The 24,420-nt window shown below is 63.5% G+C and overlaps 1 protein-coding gene across 1 annotated transcript; it reads left to right on the forward strand.

Annotated features, from left to right (window-relative positions):
• The first annotated feature begins 2,742 nt into the window (after nt 1-2,742).
• On the forward strand, nt 2,743-22,019 carry LOC137466761 (spliceosome RNA helicase DDX39B-like). The gene is given in 11 exon segments (XM_068178443.1): nt 2,743-3,009; nt 7,261-7,388; nt 8,311-8,403; nt 10,801-10,850; nt 10,852-10,958; nt 12,905-13,023; nt 16,294-16,425; nt 18,378-18,495; nt 19,592-19,728; nt 20,686-20,833; nt 21,862-22,019. Coding segments are annotated over 11 exon segments (1,260 nt in total). The 5' UTR covers nt 2,743-2,798; the 3' UTR covers nt 21,879-22,019.
• Nucleotides 22,020-24,420: the final 2,401 nt, after the last annotated feature.

A 24,420-nucleotide genomic window follows, 5' to 3' on the forward strand; every position in this document is an offset into this window, starting at 1 on the left:
AACGATGTCGGTAGCCCGGGGGTGCTCACTGGCCCAAGGAGCGATGTCGGTAGCCCCGGGGTGCTCACTGGCCCAAGGAGCGGTGTCGGTAGCCGGGGGTGCTCACTGGCCCAAGGAGCGGTGTCGGTAGCCCGGGGGTGGTCACTGGCCCAAGGAGCGGTGTCGGTAGCCCGGGGTGCTCACTGGCCCAAGGAGCGGTGTCGGTAGCCCGGGGGTGGTCACTGGCCAAGGAGCGGTGTCGGTAGCCCGGGGATGCTCACTGGCCCAAGGAGCGGTGTCGGTAGCCCGGGGGTGGTCACTGGCCCAAGGAGCGGTGTCGGTGGTCCCGGGGGTGCTCAGTAGTCCCCAGGCTGATATCGGTGGCCCCAGCGGTGATGTCGGTGGCCCGCTCGGTTGCTCGGTAGCCCCCGGGGGTGGTCAGTGGCCCCGCGTGTGGTTGGTAGCCCCAGGGCTGACGTCAGTGGTCGCAAGAGTGCTCGTTGGCCCCAAGGCTGCTGTTGGTAGCCCCAGTGGTGGCCACCAGCCCCTGTGACCCGCGGCCCCCTCAGGGGGGTGACCCAGCCCCGAGGGTGATGTCAGTAGCCCCGAGGGTGATGTCAGTAGCCCCGAGGGTGGCCAGCAGTCCCAGGAGCAGTCAGTAGCCCCAAAGCCACTCTCAGTGGCCTCAGGACTGCTCTCAGTAGCCCTAGGAGCAGTCAGTAGCCCCAGAGCCGTTCTCAGTAGCCCCAGGAATGTTCAGTAGCACCAAGGGCAGTATCAGTAGCCCCAGGGCTGCTCTCAGTAGTCCCAGGAGCAGTCAGTAGCCTCAAAGCGGGTGTCAGTAGCCCCATAGCCGCTCTCAGCAGCCCCAGGAGCAGTCAGTAGCCCCAAGGCTGCTCTCAGTAGCCCCAGGAGCAGTCAGTAGCCCCAAGGCCAATATTAGTAGCCCTAGGAGCAGTCAGTAGCCCCGAAGCCGCTCTCAGTAGTCCTGAAGCCATTCTTAATAGCCCCAGGAGCAGTTAGTAGCCCTAAGGCCAATATCAGCAGCCCCAGGAGCAGTCAGTAGCCCTGAAGCCACTTTCAGTAGTCTCAGCAGCAGTCAGTAGCCCTAAAGCTGGTATCAGTAGCCCCAGGAGCAGTCAGTAGCCCCAAAGCCACTCTCACTAGACCCAGGAGAAGTCCGTAGCCCTGAAGCCGCTCTTAGTAGCCCCAGGAGCAGTTAGTAGCCCCAAGGCCAGTATTAATAACCCCAGGGGCAGTCAGTAGCTCTGAAGCTGCTCTCAGTAGTCCTGAAGCCATTCTCAGTAGCCCCAGGAGCAGTTAGTAGCCCAAGGCCAATATCAGCAGACCCAGGAGCAGTCAGTAGCCCCAAAGCCACTCTCAGTAGCCCCGAAGCCGCTCTCAGTAGCCCTGAAGCCGCTCTCAGTAGCCCCGAAGCTGCTCTGAGCAGCCCCAGGAGCAGTCAGTAGTCCCAAGGCCAGTATCAGTAGTCCCAAAGCCACTTTCAGTAGCCCAAGGAGCAGTCAGTAGCCCAAGGAGCAGTTCGTAGCCCCAAGGACAGTATTAGTAGCCCCAAAGCTGCTCTCAGCAGCTCCAGGAGCAGTCAGTAGCCCCAAGGCCAGTATCAATAGCCCCAGGAGCAGTCAGTAGCCCCAAGGCCGCTATCAATAGCCCCAAGCCGCTCTCAGCAGCCCCAGGAGCAGTCAGTAGCCCCAAAGCTGCTCTCAGCAGCCCCAGGAACAGTCAGTAGCCCCAGGAGCAGTCAGTAGCCCCAGGAGCAGTCAGTAGCCCCAGGAGCAGTCAGTAGCCCCAAAGCTGCTCTCAGTAGCCTCAGGAGCAGTCAGTAGCCCCCAGGCCGCTATCCGTAGCCCCAAGCGGCTCTCAGTAGCCCCAGGAGCAGTCAGTAGCCCCAAAGCTGCTCTCAGTAGCCCCAGGAGCAGTCAGTAGCCCCCAGGCCGCTATCCGTAGCCCCAAGCGGCTCTCAGTAGCCCAGGAGCAGTCAGTAGCCCCAGGAGTAGTCAGTAGCCCCAAGGCCGCTATTAATAGCCCCAAGGCCGCTCTCAGCAGCCCCGGGAGCAGTCAGTAGCCCCCAGGCCGCTATCCGTAGCCCCAAGCGGCTCTCAGTAGCCCCAGGAGCAGTCAGTAGCCTAAGGCCATTATCAGTAGCCCCAGGAGCAGTCAGTAGCCCCAAAGCTGCTCTCAGTAGCCCAAGGAGCAGTCAGTAGCCCCCAGGTCGCTCTCCGTAGCCCCAAGCCGCTCTCAGCAGCCCCAAGCCGCTCTCAGCAGCCCCAGGAGCAGTCAGTAGCCTAAGGCCAGTATCAGTAGCCCCAGGAGCAGCCAGTAGCCCCCAAGCCGCTCTCAGCAGCCCCAGGAGCAGTCAGTAGCCTAAGGCCAGTATCAGTAGCCCCAGGAGCAGCCAGTAGCCCCTAAGCCGCTCTCAGCAGCCCCAGGAGCAGTCAGTAGCCTAAGGCCAGTATCAGTAGCCCCAGGAGCAGTCAGTAGCCCAGGAGCAGTTGGTAGCCCCAGGAGCAGTCAGTAGCCCCAAAGCTGCTTTCAGCAGCCCTAGGAGCAGTTGGTAGCCCCAGGAGCAGCCCGTAGCCCCCAAGCCGCTCTCAGCAGCCCCAGGAGCAGTCAGTAGCCTAAGGCCAGTATCAGTAGCCCCAGGAGCAGCCAGTAGCCCCTAAGCCACTCTCAGCAGCCCCAGGAGCAGTCAGTAGCCTAAGGCCAGTATCAGTAGCCCCAGGAGCAGCCAGTAGCCCCCAAGCCGCTCTCAGCAGCCCGCTCGCCCCCCGCAGGGAGGAGCTAGCCCGCGGGCCGCCATGGCGGAGAACGACGTGGACAACGAGCTGCTGGACTACGAGGACGACGAGGTGGAGAACGCGGCCGGGCCGGACGGCGCCGAGGCGGCCCCCAAGAAGGACGTCAAGGGCTCCTACGTGTCCATCCACAGCTCCGGCTTCCGCGACTTCCTGCTCAAGCCCGAGCTGCTGCGCGCCATCGTCGACTGCGGCTTCGAGCACCCCTCCGAAGGTGCCCGCGCCGCGGGGCTCGCGGGGGCTCGCGGGGCTCGCGGGGCTCGGGGGGCTCGGGGGGCTCGCGGGGGTTTGGGAGCCTCCTGGGGGGTGTTGGAGGGGGTTTGGGAGCCTCCTGGGAGGCGTTGGGAGGGGGGTTTGGGGGGTTTAGGAGCCTCCTGGGGGAGTTTGGAGGGGGTTTTGGGGGGCTCGCGGGGGCTCGCGGGGGTTTGGGAGCCTCCTGGGGGAGTTTGGAGGGGGTTTTGGGGGTTTAGGAGCCTCCTGGGGGGGTTTGGAGGGGGTTTTGGGGGGTTTAGGAGCCTCCTGGGGGGCGTTTGGGAGGGGTTTTGGGGGTTTAGGAGCCTCCTGGGGGAGTTTGGAGGGGGTTTTGGGGGGCTTGGAGGGCTCTTGGGGGTTTAGGAGCCTCCTGGGGGCGTTTGGAGGGGGTTTGGGGGGTTTAGGAGCCTCCTGGGGGGCTTTGGAGGAGGTTTTGGGGGTTTAGGAGCCTCCTGGGGGGGTTTGGAGGGGGTTTGGGGGGTTTAGGAGCCTCCTGGGGGTGTTGGGAGGGGGTTTTGGGGGTGTTGGAGGGGGTTTAGGAGCTCCTGGGGGGCGTTGGGAGGGGGTTTGGGGGGTTTAGGAGCTCCTGGGGGAGTTTGGAGGGGGTTTTGGGGGGGGTTTGGGGGGTTTGGGAGCCTCCTGGGGGGTGTTGGAGGGGGTTTGGGAGCCTCCTGGGGGCATTGGGAGGGGGGTTTGGGGGTTTAGAGCCTCCTGGGGGGCGTTTGGGGGGGAATTGGGGGTGCTGGAGGGGGTTTGGGAGCCTGCTGGGGGGCGTTGGGAGGGGTTTTGGGGGGTTTAGGAGCCTCCTGGGGGAGTTTGGAGGGGGTTTTGGGGGGCTCGGGGGGCTCGGGGGGGTTTAGGAGCCTCCTGGGGGCGTTTGGAAGGGGTTTTAGGGGTGTTAGAGGGTTTAGGAGCCTCCTGGGGGCGTTTGGAGGGGGTTCTGGGGGGTTTAGGAGCCTCCTGGGGAGCTGGGGGGCTTTGGAGGGGGTTTTTTGGGGGGCTCGCGGGGGCTCGCGAGGGTTTGGGAGCCTCCTGGGGGCGTTTGGGGGGGCTTTGGAGGGGCTTTGGGGGGCTCTGGGGGAGTTTGGAGGGGCTTTCGGGTGTTGGAGGGGGGTTTAGGAGCCTCCTGGGGGGCGTTGGGAGGGGGTTTTGGGGGGTTTAGGAGCCTCCTGGGGGAGTTTGGAGGGGGTTTTGGGGGGCTTGGAGGGCCTTGGGGGGTTTAGGAGCCTCCTGGGGGGCGTTTGGAGGAGGTTTTGGGGGTTTAGGAGCCTCCTGGGAGGGTTTGGAGGGGGTTTTGGGGGTTTAGGAGCCTCCTGGGGGGGTTTGGAGGAGGTTTTGGGGGTTTAGGAGCCTCCTGGGGGGCGTTGGGAGGGGTTTCGGGGGCTTGGAGGGGGTTTAGGAGCCTCCTGGGGGAGTTGGAGAGGCTTTGGAGGGGGTTTTGGGGCTTTGGGAGCCTCCTGGGGGAGTTTGGAGGGGATTTGGGGGTGCTGGGAGGGGGTTTAGGAGCCTCCTGGGGGGCGTTTGGTGGGGGTTTGGGGGTGTTGGAGGGGGTTTAGGAGCCTCCTGGGGGGGCTTTGGAGGGGGTTTTGGGGGGCTTGGAGGGGCTCGGGGGGGTTTAGGAGCTTCCTGGGGGCGTTGGGAGGGGGTTTGGAGGGGGTTTTGGGGGGTTTAGGAGCCTCCTGGGGGGCGTTTGGGAGGGGTTTTGGGGGTTTAGGAGCCTCCTGGGGGAGTTTGGAGGGGGTTTTGGGGGGCTTGGAGGGCCTTGGGGGGTTTAGGAGCCTCCTGGGGGGCGTTTGGAGGGGGGTTTGGGGGGTTTAGGAGCCTCCTGGGGGCTTTGGAGGAGGTTTTGGGGGTTTAGGAGCCTCCTGGGGGGGTTTGGAGGGGGGTTTGGGGGGTTTAGGAGCCTCCTGGGGGTGTTGGGAGGGGGTTTGGGGTGTTGGAGGGGGTTTAGGAGCCTCCTGGGGGGCGTTGGGAGGGGGGTTTGGGGGGTTTAGGAGCCTCCTGGGGGTGTTGGGAGGGGGTTTGGAGGTGTTGGAGGGGGTTTAGGAGCCTCCTGGGGGGGTTTGGAGGGGGTTTTGGGGGTTTAGGAGCCTCCTGGGGGGTGTTGGAGGGGGTTTGGGAGCCTCCTGGGGGGCGTTGGGAGGGGGTTTTGGGGGGTTTAGGAGCCTCCTGGGGGGGTTTGGAGGGGCTTTGGAGGAGGTTTTGGGGGGCTCGGGGGGCTCGCGGGGGTTTGGGAGCCTCCTGGGGGGCGTTGGGAGGGGGTTTGGGCGTTTAGGAGCCTCCTGGGGGGCGTTTGGGGCGGAATTGGGGGTGCTGGAGGGGGTTTGGGAGCCTGCTGGGGGGCGTTTGGAGGGGGTTTTGGGGGTTTAGGAGCCTCCTGGGGGGCGTTGTGGGAGGGAATTGGGGGTGCTGGAGGGGGTTTAGGAACCTCCTGGGGGGTGTTGGAGGGGTTTTTGGGGGGCTCGGGGGGGTTTGGGAGCCTCCTGGGGGGTGTTGGGAGGGGGTTTTGGGGGGTTTAGGAGCCTCCTGGGGGCCGTTTGGAGGGGGGTTTTGGGGGCTTGGAGGGCCTTGGGGGGTTTAGGAGCCTCCTGGGGGCGTTTGGAGGGGGTTTTGGGGGTTTAGGAGCCTCCTGGGGGGTTTGGGAGGGGGTTTGGGGGGTTTTAGGAGCCTCCTGGGGGAGTTTGGAGGGGGTTTTGGGGGGGGTTTGGGGGGTTTGGGAGCCTCCTGGGGGGTGTTGGAGGGGGTTTGGGAGCCTCCTGGGGGCATTGGGAGGGGGTTTGGGGGTTTAGGAGCCTCCTGGGGGGCGTTTGGGGGGGAATTGGGGGTGCTGGAGGGGGTTTAGGAGCCTGCTGGGGGGCGTTGGGAGGGGTTTTGGGGGGTTTTAGGAGCCTCCTGGGGAGTTTGGAGGGGGTTTTGGGGGGGCTCGGGGGGCTCGGGGGGGTTTAGGAGCCTCCTGGGGGGCGTTTTGGAAGGGGTTTTAGGGGTGTTAGAGGGTTTAGGAGCCTCCTGGGGGGCGTTTGGAGGGGTTCTGGGGGGTTTAGGAGCCTCCTGGGGGAGCTGGGGGGCTTTGGAGGGGGTTTTTGGGGGGCTCGCGGGGGCTCGCGAGGGTTTGGGAGCCTCCTGGGGGCGTTTGGGGGGGCTTTGGAGGGGCTTTGGGGGGCTCTGGGGGAGTTTGGAGGGGCTTTCGGGGTGTTGGAGGGGGGTTTAGGAGCCTCCTGGGGGGCGTTGGGAGGGGGTTTTGGGGGGTTTAGGAGCCTCCTGGGGAGTTTGGAGGGGGTTTTGGGGGGCTTGGAGGGGCTCGGGGGGGGTTTAGGAGCCTCCTGGGGGGGGTTTGGAGGGGTTTCTGGGGGGTCCTGGAGCGTCTTGGAGCCCATCCCGGGGGTCTCGGGGGGTCTCGGGGGGTCTGTGTGCCCGTCCCGGGGGTCTCGGGGGGTCTGTGTGCCCATCCCGGGGGTCTCGGGGGGTCTCGGGGGGGTCTGTGTGCCCGTCCCGGGGGTCTCGGGGGGTCTGTGTGCCCATCCCGGGGGTCTCGGGGGGGGTCTGTGTGCCCATCCCGGGGGTCTCGGGGGGTCTGTGTGCCCGTCCCGGGGGTCTCGGGGGGTCTGTGTGCCCATCCCGGGGGTCTCGGGGGGTCTCGGGGGGTCTGTGTGCCCGTCCCGGGGGTCTCGGGGGGTCTCGGGGGGTCTGTGTGCCCGTCCTGGGGGTCTCGGGGGGTCTGTGTGCCCGTCCCGGGGGTCTCTGGGGGTCTGTGTGCCCATCCCGGGGGTCTCGGGGGGTCTCGGGGGGTCTGTGTGCCCGTCCCGGGGGTCTCGGGGGGTCTGTGTGCCCATCCCGGGGGTCTCGGGGGGTCTGTGTGCCCATCCCGGGGGTCTCGGGGGGTCTGTGTGCCCATCCCGGGGGTCTCGGGGGGTCTGTGTGCCCGTCCCGGGGGTCTCGGGGGGTCTCGGGGGGGTCTGTGTGCCTGTCCTGGGGGTCTTGGGGGGTCTCGGGGGGTCTGTGTGCCCGTCCCGGGGGTCTCAGGGGGTCTGTGTGCCCGTCCCGGGGGTCTCGGGGGGTCTGTGTGCCCGTCCCGGGGGTCTCGGGGGGGTCTCAGGAGGTCTGTGTGCCCGTCCCGGGGGTCTCGGGGGTCTCGGGGGGTCTGTGTGCCCATCCCGGGGGTCTCGGGGGGTCTGTGTGCCCGTCCCGGGGGTCCCTGACCCGCTGCCCCCCGCAGTCCAGCACGAGTGCATCCCCCAGGCCATCCTGGGCATGGACGTGCTGTGCCAGGCCAAGTCCGGCATGGGCAAGACGGCCGTGTTCGTGCTGGCCACGCTGCAGCAGCTGGAGCCCGTCACGGGGCAGGTCAGGGGCTGGGGAGGGGTCCTGGGGGGCTGGGGAGGGTCCTGGGGGGCTGGGGAGGGGGTCTCGGGGGGCTGGGGGGCGTAGGGAGGGGTCCCAGGGCAGGTCAGGGGCTGGGGAGGGGTCCTGGGGGGCTGGGGAGGGGTCCTGGGGGGCTGGGGAGGGGGTCTCGGGGGGCTGGGGGTGTGTGGGAGGGGTCCAGGGCAGGTCAGGGACTGGGGAGGGGTCCCAGGGGGGCTGGGGAGAGGTCACAGGGCAGGTCAGGGGGGCTGGGAAGGGGTCCTGGAGGGCTGGGGAGGGGTCCCAGGACAGGTCAGGGGCTGGGGAGGGGTCCTGGGGGGCTGGGGAGGGGTCCCAGGGGTCGGGGAGAGGTCCCAGGGGACTGGGGAGGGGTCCTGGAGGGCTGGGGAGGGGTCCCAGGACAGGTCAGGGGCTGGGGAGGGGTCCTGGGGGGCTGGGGAGGGGTCCCAGGGGTCGGGGAGAGGTCCCAGGGGACTGGGGAGGGGTCCTGGAGGGCTGGGGAGGGGTCCCGGAGGGCTGGGGAGGGGTCCCAGGGGTTGGGGAGGGGTCCCAGGGGTCAGGGAGGGGTCCCTGGGGGGCTGGGGAGGGGTCCTGGGGGGCTGGGGAGGGGTGGGGAGGGGTCCCAGGACAGGTCAGGGGCTGGGGAGGGGTCCTGGGGGTCTGGGGAGGGGTCCCAGGGCGGGTTTTGGGGAGGGGTCCCCCGTTGGTGACCCCCTGTGCCCCCCAGGTGTCGGTGCTGGTGATGTGTCACACGCAGGAGCCTGGGAGGGGCTGGGGGTTTGGGGAGGGGTCCCAGGGGTCTGGGGTTTTGAGGAGGGGTCCCAGGGGTCTGCGGGTCTGAGGAGGGGTCCCAGGGTGGGTTTTGGGGAGGGGTCCCCCGTTGGTGACCCCCTGTGCCCCCCAGGTGTCGGTGCTGGTGATGTGTCACACGCGGGAGCTCGCCTTCCAGATCAGCAAGGAGTACGAGCGCTTCTCCAAGTACATGCCCAGCGTCAAGGTGGGCTGGGGGCTCGGGGGGCGTCCTGGGGGGCTTTGGGGGGGATCTGGGGGGGTCCTGAGGGGATCTTGGGGGGTCCTGGGGGGCTTTGGGGGAGTCCTGAGGGGATCTGGGGGGCTTTGGGGGGGGTCCTGGGGGGATCTGGGGGGGTCCTGAGGGGATCTGGGGGGCTTTGGGGGGGGTCCTGGGGGGATCTGGGGGGGTCCTGGGGGGCTTTGGGGGAGTCCTGGGGGGATCTGGGGGGGTCCCTGAGGGGATCTGGGGGGCTTTGGGGGGGGTCCTGGGGGGATCTGGGGGGGTCCTGGGGGGATCTGGGGGGGATCTGGGGGGCTTTGGGGGGATCTGGGGGGGTCCTGAGAGGATCTGGGGGGCTTTGGGGGGGGTCCTGGGGGATTTGGGGGGGTCCTGAGGGGCTCTGGGGGGCTTTTGGGGGGGGGTTCTGAGAGGATCTGGGGGGCTGTGGGGGCTTTAGGGGCATCCTGGGGGCTTTGGGGGGGGGCCTGAGGGGATCTGGGGGGCTCTAGGGGGGCCCTGGGGGGCTCTGGGGGGTCTTGAGGAGCTTTAGGGGGATTTGGGGGGGGGGTCCTGAGGGGTTTTGGGGGGCATTGGGGGGGGTCCTGAGGGGCTTCAGGGGGGTTTGGGGGGTCCTGGGGGGATTTGGGGGGGTCCTGAGGGGATCTGGGGGCTCTAGGGGGGTCCTGGGGGGCTCTGGGGGGGTCCTGAGGAGCTTTAGGGGATTTGGGGGGGGTCCTGAGGGGTTTTGGGGGGATTTGGGGGGTCCTGGGGGGATTTGGGGGGGTCCTGAGGAGCTTAGGGGGGATTTGGGGGGGGTCCTGAGGGGTCCTGGGGGGTTTGGGGGGGTCCTGGGGGGATTTGGGGGGGTCCCGGGGGGCTCTGGGGGGCCCTAAAGCACGGCTGGGAGTTTTGGGGTGCGGATCGCTGCCTGCTGCTGCGGCTGGGGGTGTTTTCGGGGTCCGTCCTTCACGGTTTTTTGGGGGGGGGGGTTCTCGTCAGATTTTGGGGTGTCCCCTTGCAGAACTTGGTGTTTTCGGGGGTCCGTCTCTCGCAGGTTTTTGGGGTGTCCCCTCGCAGGTGTTGGCGTTTTTCGGGGGGCTGTTCCCCTCAGTTTTTTGGGGGGATTCTCACGCAGATTTCGGGGTGTCCCCTCGCAGGTGTTGGTGTTTTTGGGGGTCCATCCCTCACTGGTTTATGGAGGGATTTTCGTGCAGATTTCGGGGTGTTCTCTTGCAGGTGTTGCTGTTTTCAGGGGTCCATCCCTCGCAGTTTTTTGGGGGGATTCTCACGCAGATTTTGGGGTGTCCCCTCGCAGGTGTTGGTGTTTTTCGGGGGGCTGTTCCCCAGAGTTTTTTGGGGGGATTCTCACGCAGATTTCGGGGTGTCCCCTTGCAGGTGTTGGCGTTTTCGGGGGTCCATCCCTCGCAGTTTTTTGGGGAGAATTCTCACACAGATTTTGGGGTGTCCCCTCGCAGGTGTTGGTGTTTTTGGGGGTCCATCCCTCGCAGTTTTTTGGGGGATTCTCATGCAGATTTCGGGGTGTCCCCTCGCAGGTGGCGGTGTTTTTCGGGGGGCTGTTTCTCACAGGTTTTTAGGGTATTTTTGACACAGATATTGCTGTTTTCGGGGGTCCAGCCCTCACAGGTTTTTGGGGAGAATTCTCACGCAGATTTCGGGGTGTCCCCTCGCAGGTGGCAGTGTTTTCGGGGGGCTGTTCCCCTCAGTTTTTTGGGGGGATTCTCACGCAGATTTCGGGGTGTCCCCTCGCAGGTGGCAGTGTTTTTCGGGGGGCTGTTCCTCACAGTTTTTTGGGAGAATTCTCACGCAGATTTCGGGGTGTCCCCTCGCAGGTGGCAGTGTTTTTCGGGGGGCTGTTTCTCACAGGTTTTTAGGGTATTTTTGACACAGATATTGCTGTTTTCGGGGGTCCATCCTCACAGGTTTTTGGGGGGATTCTCACGCAGATTTCGGGGTGTCCTCTCGCAGGTGTTGGTGTTTTTGGGGGTCCATCCCTCACAGTTTTTTGGGAAAATTCTCACGCAGATTTCGGGGTGTCCCCTCGCAGGTGTTGGCGTTTTTGGGGTCCATCCCTCACAGGTTTTTGGAGGGTTTTTTGTGCAGATTTCGGGGTGTCCCCTCGCAGGTGTTGGTGTTTTTGGGGGTCCATCCCTCGCAGTTTTTTTGGGAGAATTCTCACGCAGATTTTGGGGTGTCCCCTCGCAGGTGTTGGTGTTTTTGCGGGTCCATCCCTCACGGGTTTTTGGAGGGTTTTTTGTGCAGATTTCGGGGTGTCCCCTCGTAGGTGTTGGCGTTTTCGGGGGTCCATCCCTCGCAGTTTTTTGGGGAGAATTCTCACGCAGATTTCGGGGTGTCCCCTCGCAGGTGGCGGTGTTTTTCGGGGGGCTGTCCATCAAGAAGGACGAGATCGTGGTGGGGGACCCCGGGCCGGATCCTGGCGCTGGCCCGCAACAAGAGCCTCAACCTCAAACACATCAAGCACTTCATCCTGGACGAGTGCGACAAGATGCTCGAGCAGCTCGGTGCGTCGGGGGTCCCCGGCCCGGGGGGCACGGCCTGGGGGGGGTCCCGGGGTGGGGGGAGCCCCTGGGACCCCGACCCAGCCTGGGGGTGCTCTGCTTTGGGGTCTGCTTCAGCGCTTTGGGGTCCCAGTTCAGCGCTTTGGGGTCTGCTTCAGCGATTTGGGGTCCCAGTTCAGTGTTTTGGGGTCCCAGTTCAGCCCCTGAGATCCCAGTTCAGTCCTTTGGAGTCCCAGTTCAGCTTTTTGGGATCCCAGTTCATTGTTTTGGGGTCCCAGTTCAGCTTTTTGGGGTCCCAGTTCATCCTTTTGGGGTCCCAGTTCAGCGCTTTGGGGTCCCAGTTCAGCCCCTGAGATCCCCGTTCAGCCCTTTGGGGTCCCAGTTCAGGGTTTTGGGGTCCCAGATTAGCGATTTGGGGTCCCAGTTTAGCGATTTGAGGTCCCAGTTCAGCCCCTGAGATCCCAGTTCAGCCCTTTGGGGTCTGCTTCAGCGATTTGGGGTCCCAGTTCAGTGTTTTGGGGTCCCAGTCCAGCCCTTTGGGGTCTGCTTCAGCTTTTTGGGGTCCCAGTTCATTGTTTTTGGGGTCCCAGTTCAGCCCTTTGGGGTTCCCAGTTCAGCCCTTGGGGTCCCAGTTCATCCTTTTGGGGTCCCAGTTCAGCGCTTTGGGGTCCCAGTTCAGCGCTTTGGGGTCCCAGTTCAGCTTTCTGGGGTCCCAGTTCAGGCCTTGGCGCCCCAATCCCATCCTGGGGGCCCCAAACCCAACCCCTGGGACCCCGATACATCTCTTTGGGACCCCCAGTACTCTCCTTGAGCCCCGTTTTTCCCCATTTCGCTTCTCCCACCCCATTTTTCTCTCTCTGTCCCCCTTTTTTCCTTTTCCGACCCCCATTTTTTCTCTCTCTGACCCCATTTCCCCCCTGACCCCAATTTTTTCCCCCATTTTTCCCTCTCTGTCCCCTTTGTTTCCCTCTCTGACCCCCATTTTTCTGCATTTTCCCATTTTTTCCTCTCTCTGATCCCCATTTCCCCCCCTCTGACCCCCATTTTTCCCCCATTTTTCCCCCCATTTCCCCCTCTCTGACCCCATTTTTTTTCCCCTTTTTTTCCCATTTCCCCCCCCTCTGACCCCATTTTCCCCCCCTCTGACCCCCTTTTCCCCCATTTCCCTCCCTCTGACCCCCTTTTTTCCCCTTTTTTTCCCATTTCCCCCCCTCTGACCCCCATATTTCCCCATTTCCCTCCCTCTGACCCCATTTTTTCCCCATTTCCCCCCCTCTGACCCCCTTTTTACCCCATTTCCCCCATTTTCCCCCCTCTGACCCCCCTTTTTTTCCCCATTTCCCCCCCATTTCCCCCCATTTCCCCCCCTTTTTTCCCCATTTCCCCCCACTCTGACCCCATTTTTTCCCCTTTTTTCCCCATTTCTCCCCCTCTGACCCCCTTTTTTCCCCATTTCCCCCCCATTTCTCCCCATTTCCCCCCATTTCCCCCTCTCTGACCCCATTTTTTCCCCTTTTTTTCCCATTTCCCCCCCCTCTCCTGACCCCCTTTTTTTACCCCATTTCCCCCCCATTTCCCTCCCTCTGACCCCCATTTTTCCCCATTTCCCCCCCTCTGTCCCCCATATTTCCCCATTTTCCCCCCCTCTGACCCCATTTTTTTCCCCTTTTTTCCCCATTTCCCCCCCCCTCTGACCCCATTTTTTTTCCCCTTTTTTCCCCATTTTCCCCCCCTCTGACCCCCCATTTTTTCTCCCTTTCCCCCCCCCATTTCCCCCCCTCTGACCCCCTTTTTTCCCCATTTCCCCCCCCTCTGACCCCATTTTTTTCTCCTTTTCCCCCCCATTTCCCCCCCTTTTTTCCCCATTTCCCTCCCTCTGACCCCATTTTTCCCCTTTTTTTCCCCATTTCCCCACTCTGACCCCATTTCTCCCCCCTCCCCGACCCCAGACATGCGCCGGGACGTCCAGGAGATTTTCCGCATGACCCCGCACGAAAAGCAGGTCATGATGTTCAGCGCCACCCTGAGCAAGGAAATCCGCCCCGTGTGCCGCAAATTCATGCAAGACGTATTAACCTCCCCCTCCTTAGCCCCTCCCCCCGCCCAGGCCCCGCCCCCGCCGCCCCTCCCCCCTCTGCGGAAGAGCTCTCGCGCCCCTCCCCCCCCTCGGCACCGCCCCTCTTCCTCCTCCTCCTCCTCCTCCTCCTCCTCGTGCTCCTGCTCCTGTCCCCGGGCCCCCCCGGAGGACGAAGACCCCCCCGAGCTGTGGCGGCCCCCGGGGGTCCGGGGACCCCCCCCGGGACCCCCCCCCGGCCCGGACGGCGTTGAGGACACGGCGGGAGCCCCCTTCGGCCTCGGCGCGACCCCGGACCCCGCGGCGCCCGGACCCCCGGCCCCGGCCCCGAGCCGGCCCGCAGCAGGAGTCGGGGGGCTGGGGAGGGGGGGAAAGGTGGGGGGGGCGCCCCCCGGGCTGGGCAGGAGCCCCCCGATGGGGCTGGGGGCTGGGGAGACCTGGAGGGGGCTGTAGGGACCCCCCGCCCGGGGCGGGGGGAGGGGGCCTCCAGGCTCCCTTGGGGTTCTTGGGGGCAGATTTGGGGTCTCAGGAGCGGTTTTGGGGTCCTTGAGGCTTTTTTGGGGGTCTCAGGAGCAGTTTTTGGGGTCCTGGAGGCTCCTTTGGGGTCTCAGGAGCAGTTTTGGGGTCCTTGAGGCTCCCTTGGGGGTCTCAGGACCAGTTTTGGGGTCCTGGAGGCTTTTTTGGGGGATATCAGGAGCAGTTTTGGAGTCCTTGAGGCTCCTATGGGGGTCTCAGGAGCAGTTTTGGGGTGCTCCAGGCTCCTCTGGGGGTCTCAGGAGCAGTTTTGGGGTCCTTGAGGCTTTTTTGGGGGTCTCAGGAGCAGTTTTGGGGTCCTGGAGGCTCCTTTGGGGTCTCAGGGGCAGTTTTGGGGTGCTCCAGGCTCTTTTGGGGGTCTTAGGACCAGTTTGAAGGTCTCAGGGGCAGTTTTTGGGGTCCTGGAGGCTCCTTTGGGGTCTCAGGGGCAGTTTTGGGGGTGCTCCAGGCTCTTTTGGGGGTCTCAGGACCAGTTTGAAGGTCCCAGGAGCAGTTTTGGGGTCCTGGAGGCTCTTTTGGGGGTCTCAGAGTAGTTTTGGGGTGCTCCAGGCTCTCTTTGAGGTCTTAGGACCAGTTTGAGGTCCCAGGAGCAGTTTTGGGGTCCTTGAGGCTCTTTTGGGGTCTCAGGGGCAGTTTTGGGGTCCTTGAGGCTTTTTTGGGGGTCTCAGGAGCAGTTTTGGGGTCCTGGAGGCTCCTTTGGGGTCTCAGGAGCAGTTTTGGGGTCCTTGAGGCTCCTTTGGGGTCTCAGGAGCAGTTTTGGGGTCCTGGAGGCTCTTTTGGGGTCTCAGGGGCAGTAGTTTTGGGGTCCTTGAGGCTCCCTTTGGGGTCTCAGGAGCAGTTTTGGGGTCCTTGAGGCTCTTTTGGGGGTCTCGGGAGCAGTTTTGGGGTCCTCCAGGCTCTCTTTGGAGGTCTTAGGATCAGTTTGAGGGTCCCAGGAGCAGTTTTGGGGTCCTTGAGGCTCTTTTGGGGGTCTCAGGGGCAGTTTTGGGGTGCTCCAGGCTCTCTTTGGAGGTCTTAGGACCAGTTTTGAGGTCTCAGGAGTATTTTGGGGTCCTTGAGGCTCCTCTGGGGGTCTCAGGGGCAGTTTTGGGGTGCTCAGGGCTCTCTTTGGAGGTCTTAGGACCAGTTTGAGGGTCTCACGGGGAGTTTTGGGGTCTCAGGGTCAGTTTTGGGGTCCTTGAGGCTCCTCTGGGGGTCTCAGAGCCAGTTTTGGGGTCCTCGAGGCTCTTTTGGGGGTCTCAGAGCCAGTTTTGGGGTCCTGGAGGCTCTTTTGGGGTCTCAGGGCAGTTTTGGGGTCCTTGAGGCTCCTCTGGGGGTCTCAGGGGCAGTTTTGGGGTGCTCCAGGCTCTCTCTGAAGGTCTGAGGAGCAGTTTTTGAGGTCTCAGGGCAGTTTTGGGGGTCTCAGGGCAGTTGTGGGGTGCAGAGACCCCATGAGACCTTATTGGGGTCCCCGATGGTTCTTTTGGGGTCCCAGAGAGTTGGGATCTGGGGGTGCCCAGGTGGGCTCAGGGGGGTTTGGTGCTGCCCAGGCAAGATTTGGGGTTCCCAGGCAGGATTTGGGGTGCTCAGGTGGGATTGGGAATCTCCAGGCAGGATTTGGGGTGCCCAGGCAGGATTTGGGGTGCTCAGGTGGAATTGGGGGTCTCCAGGCAGGATTTGGGGTGCTCAGGCAGGATTTGGGGGTGCCCAGGCAAGATTTGGGGGTGCCCAGGTGGGATTTGGGGGTGCCCAGGCAGGATTTGGGGTGCTCAGGGAGGATTTGGGGGTCTCCAGGCAGGATTTGGGGGTGCCCAGGCAGGATTTGGGGTGCTCAGGGAGGATTTGGGGGTCTCCAGGCAGGATTTGGGGGTGCCCAGGCAGGATTTGGAGGTGCCCAGGTAGGATTTGGGGGTGCTCAGGCAGGATTTGGGGTGCTCAGGTGGGATTGGGGGTCTCCAGGCAGGATTTGGGGGTGCCCAGGCAGGATTTGGGGTGCTCAGGCAGGATTTGGGGGTCCCCAGGCAGGATTTTGGGGTGCTCAGGCAGGATTTGGGGGTGCCCAGGCAGGATTTGGGGTGCTCAGGCAGGATTTGGGGGTGCCCAGGCAGGATTTGGGGTGCTCAGGCAGGATTTGGGGGTGCCCAGGCAGGATTTGGGGGTGCTCAGGTGGGATTGGGGGTCTCCAGGCAGGATTTGGGGGTGCCCAGGCAGGATTTGGGGGTCCCCAGGCAGGATTTGGGGGTGCCCAGGTGGGATTTGGGGGTGCCCAGGCAGGATTTGGGGGTGCCCAGGTGGGATTTGGGGGTCTCCAGGCAGGATTTGGGGGGTGCCCAGGCAGGATTTGGGATGCTCAGGCAGGATTTGGGGGTCTCCAGGCAGGATTTGGGGTGCCCAGGTGTGATTTGGGGGTGCCCAGGCAGGATTTGGGGTGCTCAGGTGGGATTGGGAATCTCCAGGCAGGATTTGGCAGTGCCCAGGGGGGTTTGGGGGTGCCCAGGCAGGATTTGGCGGTGCCCAGGGGGGTTTGGGGGTGCCCAGGCAGGATTTGGCGGTGCCCAGGGGGGTTTGGGGGTTGCCCAGGCAGGATTTGGGGTGCTCAGGGGGGATTTGGGGGTCTCCAGGCAGGATTTGGGGGTTGCCCAGGCAGGATTTGGGGTGCTCAGGGGGGATTTGGGGTGCTCGGGGGGGTTTGGGGGTGCCCAGGGGGGTTTGGGAGTGCCCAGGCGGGGGCTCAGCGCCTTCCCCCCCCAGCCCATGGAGATCTTCGTGGACGACGAGACGAAGCTGACGCTGCACGGGCTGCAGCAGTACTACGTCAAGCTCAAGGACAACGAGAAGAACCGGAAACTCTTCGACCTCCTTGACGTGCTCGAGTTCAACCAGGTGCGGCGACACCCCGAAATCCCCCCGAAATCCACCTGAAATCCAGCCGAAATCCACCCGAAATCCCCCCGAAATCCAGCCGAAATCCCCCTCGAAATCCCCCCTGAAATCCACCCCAAAACCCACCCCGAAACCCACCCCAAAACCCACCCGAAATCCACCCCGAAATCCCCCCGAAATCCCCCAAAATCCCCCTCGAAATCCACCCCGAAATCCACCCCAAAATCCCCTCGAAATCCCCCCCGAAATCCAGCCGAAACCACCCCAAAGTCCACCTGAAATCCACCCCGAAACCCAGCCGAAATCCCCCTGAAATCCACCTCAAAATCCCCCCTGAAATCACCCCGAAATCCCCCCTGAAATCCACCCGAAATCCACCCCAAAAATCCCCCCCGAAATCCCCCCGAAATCCACCCCGAAATCCCCCTTGAAATCCAGCCGAAATCCCCCCTGAAACCCACCCCGAAATCCCCCCTGAAATCCAGCCGAAATCCACCCCGAAATCCCCCTGAAATCCACCCAAAATCCCCCCTGAAATCCACCCCAAAACCCACCCCTAAATCCACCCCAAAATCCCCCTGAAATCCGCCCGAAATCCACCCCGAAATCCCCCCTGAAACCCACTGAAATCCACCCCAAAATCCCCCCCGAAATCCACCCCGAAATCCCCCCTGAAATCCAGCCGAAATCCACCCCGAAATCCCCCTGAAATCCACCCAAAATCCCCCCTGAAATCCACCCCAAAACCCACCCCTAAATCCACCCCAAAATCCCCCTGAAATCCGCCCGAAATCCACCCCGAAATCCCCCCTGAAACCCACTGAAATCCACCCCAAAATCCCCCCGAAATCCACCCCGAAATCCCCCCTGAAATCCAGCCGAAATCCACCTCGAAATCCCCCTCGAAATCCCCCTGAAACCCACCCCGAAATCCCCCCGAAATCCACCCGAAATCCCCCTCGAAATCCACCCCAAAATCCCCCCTGAAATCCACCCGAAATCCCCCCGAAATCCACCCCGAAATCCACTCCTGACATCCACCCCAAAATCCACTCCTAAATCCACCCTAAAATCCACCCTAAAACCCACCCTGAAATCCTGAAATCCTCCCTTAAATCCACTCTGAAATCCCTGTGAAACCCACCCCAAAATCCCCCTGAAATCCCCCAAAACCTATCCCAAAATTGCCCTGAAATCCCCAAAAACCCATCCCAAAATTCCCCCAAAATTCCCCCTGAAATCCCCTAAAACCCATCCCAAAATTCCCCCAAAATTCCCCCTGAATTCCCCCCAAAACTCACCCCAAAATCCCCCCAAAACCCACCCCAAAATCCCCTAAAACCCATCCCAAAATGCCCCCCCAAAATTCCCCCAGTGGGAATCCCCAAAATCCTGGGCAGGGAGCAGAGGGGGCTGGGGTGGGATTTCGGGGTGATCTCCCAGTCCTGGGGGGGATTTTGGGGTGGGATTTTGGGGTGATCCCAGTCCCGGGGGGGGATTTTGGGATGACCAGTGGATTTTGGGGTGCCTAGGAGGGATTTTGGGGTGCTCAGGGGAGGTTTTGGGGTGTCCAGGGGGGATTTTGGGGCACTCAGTGGGTTTTGAGGTGCCCAGGGGGAGTTTTGGGGTGCTCGGGGGGATTTTGGGGTGCCCAGGGGGAGTTTTGGGGTGCTCGGGGGGGATTTTGGGGTGCCCGGGGGGATTTTGGGGCACCCAGGGGGAGTTTTGGGGTGCCCAGGGGGGATTTTGGGGCACCCAGGGGGGATTTTGGGGCACCCAGGGGGAGTTTCGGGGTGCCCAGGGTGAATTTTTGGGTGCCCAGGGGGAGTTTTGGGGTGCTCAGGGTGGGTTTTGAGGTGCCCTTGGGGGAGTTTTGGGGTACCCAGGGGAGGTTTTTGGGGCGCCCAGCGGGTTTTGGGGTGCGCTGACCCCCCGTTTTTGGGGTGCCCCAGGTGGTGATCTTCGTCAAGTCCGTGCAGCGCTGCATCGCCCTGGCGCAGCTGCTGGTGGAGCAGAACTTCCCGGCCATCGCCATCCACCGGGGCATGCCGCAGGAGGAGAGGTGGGACCCCAAAATCAACCCCTGAACCCCCAAAACATCCCTGAACCCCCAAAACATCCCTGAACCTCCAAAATCAACCCCTGAACCCCCAAAAACACCCCCGGCCATCGCCATCCACCGGGGCATGCCGCAGGAGGAGAGGTGGGACCCCAAAAACACCCCAAAAAGCACCCCAAAATCAACCCCTGAACCCCCAAAACATCCCTGAACCCCCAAAACATCCCTGAACCTCCAAAATCAACCCCTGAACCCCCAAAAACACCCCAAGATCAACCCCTGAACCCCCAAAAACACCCCCGGCCATCGCCATCCACCGGGGCATGCCGCAGGAGGAGAGGTGGGACCCCAAAATCAACCCTGAACCCCCCAAAATCAACCCTGAACCTCCAAAATCAACCCCTGAACCCCCCAAAAACACCACTAAAACACCCCCTGAGCCCCCCAAAAACACCCCTGAACCCCCAAAACACCCCCGGCCATCGCCATCCACCGGGGCATGCCGCAGGAGGAGAGGTGGGACCCCAAAAACACCTCAAAATCAACCCCTGAACCCCCAAAATCAACCCCTGAACCCCCAAAAACACCCCTAAAACATACCCTGAAACCCCAAACCAGCGCCTGAACCTCCAAACCTCTCCTGACACCCCCAAACACCCCCTGAGCCCCCCAAAAACACCTCGAGACCCCCAAAAAAAACCCCTGAGCCCCCCAAAAACACCCCCTGAGCCCTCCCTGAGCCCCCAAACACCCCAAGACCCCCAAAAACACCCCAAGACCCCCCAAAAAAAACCCCTGAGCCCCCCAAACACCCCCTGAGCCCCCCAAAAACACCCCAAGACCCCCAAAAACACCCCTGAGACCCCAAACACCCCCTGAGTCCCTCAAAAACACCTCGAGACCCCCAAAAAAACCCCTGAGGCCCCCAAAAACACCCCCTGAGACCCCCAAATGCCCCCCAAACACCCCCTGAGCCCCCCAAAAACACCCCGAGTCCCCCAAAAAACACCCCAAGACCCCCAAAAACACCCCCTGAGCCCTCCCTGAGCCCCCCAAAAAACGCCCCCCGAGCCCCCCTGACCCCCCCGTGCCCCCCAGGCTGTCCCGGGTACCAGCAGTTCAAGGACTTCCAGCGCCGCATCCTGGTGGCCACCAACCTCTTTGGCCGCGGGATGGACATCGAGAGGGTCAACATCGCCTTCAACTACGACATGCCCGAGGACTCGGACACCTACCTGCACCGGGTGGGGCCCGGGGGGCGTCCTGGGGGGGTCTGGGGGGTCTTTGGGGGGATTGGGAGGGGTCCTGGGGGGTCAAGGAGGGTCCTAGGGGGTCCCTGGAGGGTCCTGGAGGAGGCTGGGAGGGTCTTGGGGGGGTCTGGGGGGTCTTTGGGGGGATTGGGAGGGGTCCTGGGGGGTCAAGGAGGGTCCTAGGGTGTCCATGGAGGGTCCCAGGGGGGCTGGGGAGGGTCCTGGGGGAGGCTGGGAGGGTCTTGGGGGGGGTCTGGGGGGGTCTAGGAGGAACCTGGTGGGGCTGGGAGGGTCTTGGGGGGGTCTGGGGGGTCTAGGAGGGGCCTGGGGGGGGCTGGGGGGTCTTTGGTGGGTCTGGGAGGGGTCCTGGGGGGGTCAAGGAGGGTCCTAGGGTGTCCCTGGAGGGTCCCTGGGGGGCTGGGGAGGGTCCTGGGGGGGTCTGGGGGATCTAGGAGGAGCCTGGGTGGCCTGGGAGGGTCCTGGGGGGGGTCTGGGAGGTTTTGGAGGGTCCCCAGCGGTGTTTTTGGGGGGCCCCAGGGGGTTTTTGGGGGTCTCAGGTTGGTTTTTGGGGGTCCCAGGGGGGTTTTGGGCAGTTCCAGGGGGTTTTTGGAGGTCCCAGGTTGGTTTTTGGGGGTCCCAGTTTGGTTTTTTGGGGGTCCCAGGTTGGTTTTTAGGGGTCCCAGTTTGGTTTTAGGGGTCCCAGGTTGGTTTTGGATGTCCCAGGTTGGTTTTGGGGGTCCCAGGTTGGTTTTTAGGGGTCCCAGTTTGGTTTTTGGAGGTCCCAGGTTGGTTTTTGGGGGTCCCAGTTTGGTTTTTGGGGGTCCCAGGTTGGTTTTGGGGGTCCCAGGTTGGTTTTTGGGGGTCCCAGGTTGGTTTTGGGGGGTCCCAGCGGTGTTTTCGGGAGGTTCCCGGGGGGTCCCGGCTGCCGCTGACCCCGTTGCCGGCCCTCAGGTGGCCCGGGCCGGCCGCTTCGGCACCAAAGGCTTGGCCATCACCTTCGTGTCGGACGAGAACGACGCCAAAATCCTCAACGACGTGCAGGACCGCTTCGAGGTGAACATCAGCGAGCTGCCCGACGAGATCGACATCTCCTCCTACAGTGAGAGCCAATTTGGGGCTCTGGGGGGGTCCTGGGGGGTCCTGGAGGGATTTTGGGGGTTCCTGGAGGGATTTTGGGGAGTCCTGGAGGGATTTTGGGCGTTCCTGGTGGGATTTTGGGGGGTCCTGGTGGGATTTTGGGCGTTCCTGGAGGGATTTTGGGTGTCCTGGATGGATTTTGGGGGGTCCTGGGGGGATTTTGGGCGTTCCTGGGGGGATTTTGGGTGTCCTGGATGGATTTTGGGGGGTCCTGGGGGGATTTCGGGCATTCCTGGGGGGATTTTGGGGGACCTGGAGAGATTTTGGGTGGTCCTGGGGGGATTTTGGGGATCCTGGAGGGATTTTGTGGTGTCCTGGGGGGATTTTGGGCGTTCCTGGGGGGATTTTGGATGGTCCTGGGGGATTTTGGGCGTTCCTGGGGGGATTTTGGATGGTCCTGGGGGATTTTGGGGGGTCCTGGAGGGATTTTGGGGGGTCCTGGAGGGATTTTGGGCAATCCTGGAGGGATTTTGGGCGTTCCTGGGGGGATTTCGGGTGGTCCTGGGGGGATTTTGGGTGGTCCTGGGGGGGATTTTGGGGATCCTGGAGGGGATTTTGGGGGGTCCTGGGGGCATTTCGGGGGGTCCTGGATGGATTTTGGGCGGTCCTGGAGGGATTTTGGGGGTCCTGGGGAGATTTTGGGTGTTCCTGGGGAGATTTTGGGCGGGTCCTGGGGGGATTTTGGGGGTCCTGGAGGGATTTCGGGGGTCCTGGAGGGATTTTCGGCGTTCCTGGAGTGATTTTGGGCATTCCTGGATGGATTTTGGGTGGTCCTGGGGGAATTTGGGGAGTCCTGGGGGGATTTTGGGGGGTCGGGGCTTGCAGCTTTTGGGGTGAGCTGCCCCACGAGGTGAAGGTCTCCTCCTGCACCGAGACAATTTGGGGAGGATTCGCTGGGGGGATTTTGGGGTGGGTTTTTCTGGGGGGAGGGGGTCGGGGCCATCCTGACCCCCTCCCCTTTTTTTTTTTCTCTCCCCCCCCCCCCCACAGTCGAACAGACCCGATAAGGACCCCCCAGGCCCCGCCGCCGCCGGGACCCCCCCGGGACCACTCCTCTTTACCCCCAAAAATGACCCCAAAACCCGGCCCGGCCGCGGGGGGGGTTGGGCCTCCCCCCCTTCCCCTTCCCCTCCCCCGGGGTTTTGTAGAAAAAGGCCTGAAAAAGACAAAAAAAAAACAAAAAAAAAAGAAAAAAAAAGGAAAAAAAAAAAAGAAAAAAGAAAAAAAAAAGCGAACTTTCCCCCGTGTAGCAGCTGGGGGGAGGGGGCTGAGGACCCCCGACCCCCCCCCCCGGGACCCCCCGAGCCCCCCGGCTGTACAATTTCTGGTTTTTTTTTGGTAAAAAATAAAGTTTTGCCAAAACGGCCTCGAGCGTGCGGGGGCGGGGCTAGCCAATGCATGGCCGCCCATAAAAGGCGAAAAAGGCGTGGCTTGCGGCGAGGGGGCGGGGTTTAGAGGGGGTGGGGCTCCGCTTCCCGCCGTTCGATGCCACCGCCCTCTTGGCTGGTGGGCGGAGCCTGGCAGAGCTATAAAAAGGGCGGAGGGCAGGCGGGCGCTCTCTTCGGGCCTGGAGCTGGTGAGCGGTGGGAGTGCGTGGCGTGAGGGGAATTGGGAATCGTGAGGGGAAATCGGGGGTTGTGAGGGGGTATCGGGGGTTGTGAGGGGGAATTGGGGGTCGTGAGGGGGTATCGGGGGTCGTGGGGGGGAATTGGGGGTTATGAGGGGAAATCGGGGGTCGTGAGGGTATCGGGGGTCATGGGAGGGAATCGGGGGTTATGAGGGGGTATCGGGGGTTGTGAGGGGGAATCAAGGGTCGTGAGGGGAAATCGGGGGTTATGAGGGGAAATCGGGGGTCCTGGGGGGGAATTGGGGGTCGTGAGGGGAAATCAGGGCTTATGAGGGGAAATCGGACGTCGTGAGGGGAAATCGGACGTCGTGAGGGAGAATCGGACGTTGTGAGGGGGAATTGGGGGTCTTGAGGAGAAATCGGGGGCCGTGAGGGTGAATCAAGGGTCGTGAGGGGAATCGGGTCGTGAGGGAGGATCGGGGATTCTGAAGGAAGATCGGGGGTCGTGAAGGAGAATCGGGGATCATGAGGGGGAATCGGGGATTCTGAAGGAAGATCGGGGGTCGTGAAGGAGAATCGCGGGTCATGAGGGGGAATCGGGGATTCTGAAGGAAGATCGGGGTTCGTGCGGGGAAATCGGCGCCTATGAGGGGAAATTGGGGGTCGTGAGGAAGGATGGAGATTTCTGAGGAAAGATCGGGGGCACTAAGGCGGGCGGGTCGGGGGTCTCTGGGGAATTGGGGCGCTTTTGGAAGCGGTGCTGCCTGGGGTGGGCGGTGGGGGGATCCTGGATGTGTCTGCGGGGAAACGGGGCCCTGGAACGCCGAGGTGGAGGCTGGTGGGTTTGGGGTTCCCGGTCGCTTTGGGGGAGGCTGTCGCGGTGATGATGCCTAAGACTAGAGTCTCCGACCCCCCTGAGGACACCACAGGCCTGAGCGATGCCCCCAGACCCACCCGGGACCCCCTTGGGGCCCTCCCGATCCGCCTGGGTCTCGCTCACCCCCTCCCTTCCTCCTCCCCCGCCTTGTCGCAGGTGGCGGTGACCGGCGGGAGCGCGATGAGATCCCCCGGTAAGACCCCCGTGAATCCCCCCCGAGCGGCGGCGGCGGCGATGAGGAACCGCTTCCAAACCTCCGATCCGCCGTGAGGACACACTCGCAGCGCCCTGAGCCGCCGCCGCCGGACCCTCCCCGGGGTCACCCCGCTCCATTCCCGGGGCACCGGGACCCTCCCCGGGGTCACCCCGCTCCATTCCCGGGGCACCGGGACCCTCCCCGGGGTCACCCCGCTCCATTCCCGGAGCACCGGGACCCTCCCCGGGGTCACCCCGCTCCATTCCCGGAGCACCGGGACCCTCCCCGGGGTCACCCCGCTCCATTCCCGGAGCACCGGGACCCTCCCCGGGGTCACCCCGCTCCATTCCCGGAGCACCGGGACCCTCCCCGGGTCACCCCGCTCCATTCCCGGAGCACCGGGACCCTCCCCGGGGTCACCCCGCTCCATTCCCGGAGCACCGGGACCCTCCCCGGGTCACCCCGCTCCATTCCCGGAGCACCGGGACCCTCCCCGGGGTCACCCCGCTCCATTCCCGGAGCACCGGGACGGCTCGCGTCGCTTCCGCCCGCTCTGACTCCGTTTTTTTTTGTTTTTTTGTTTTTTTTTTTTGTCTTCCACAGCCCCAGACGAGGCCTCGGCACGGAGTGGGTGGGAAGGGGCGCGGATTTGGGTGAAATAAAATCGGTTTTGGGGCTGAGACGGCGCCGTTGTTTCTGTGGGGGGGCGTGGTCGGGAGGGGGTCACGTGACCGGCGCCATCTTGGGCGAATGGCGGGGAGGGGAGTCCGGGTCACCGGGACCGACCCCGAGGGCAAAGCAAAGAGGGAGGGGGTCGGTACACGGACCCCTCCCCACGCAGAGGAGCCCCAGCCCGGTCTGGGGGTGACGACCCCCGGGAGCACTGAGGGGTCCAGGGGATGGGGGGGG

The sequence above is a fragment of the Anomalospiza imberbis genome, unplaced genomic scaffold (genome assembly GCF_031753505.1).
Source record: "Anomalospiza imberbis isolate Cuckoo-Finch-1a 21T00152 unplaced genomic scaffold, ASM3175350v1 scaffold_43, whole genome shotgun sequence".
Classification (NCBI taxonomy): Eukaryota; Metazoa; Chordata; class Aves; order Passeriformes; family Viduidae; genus Anomalospiza; species Anomalospiza imberbis.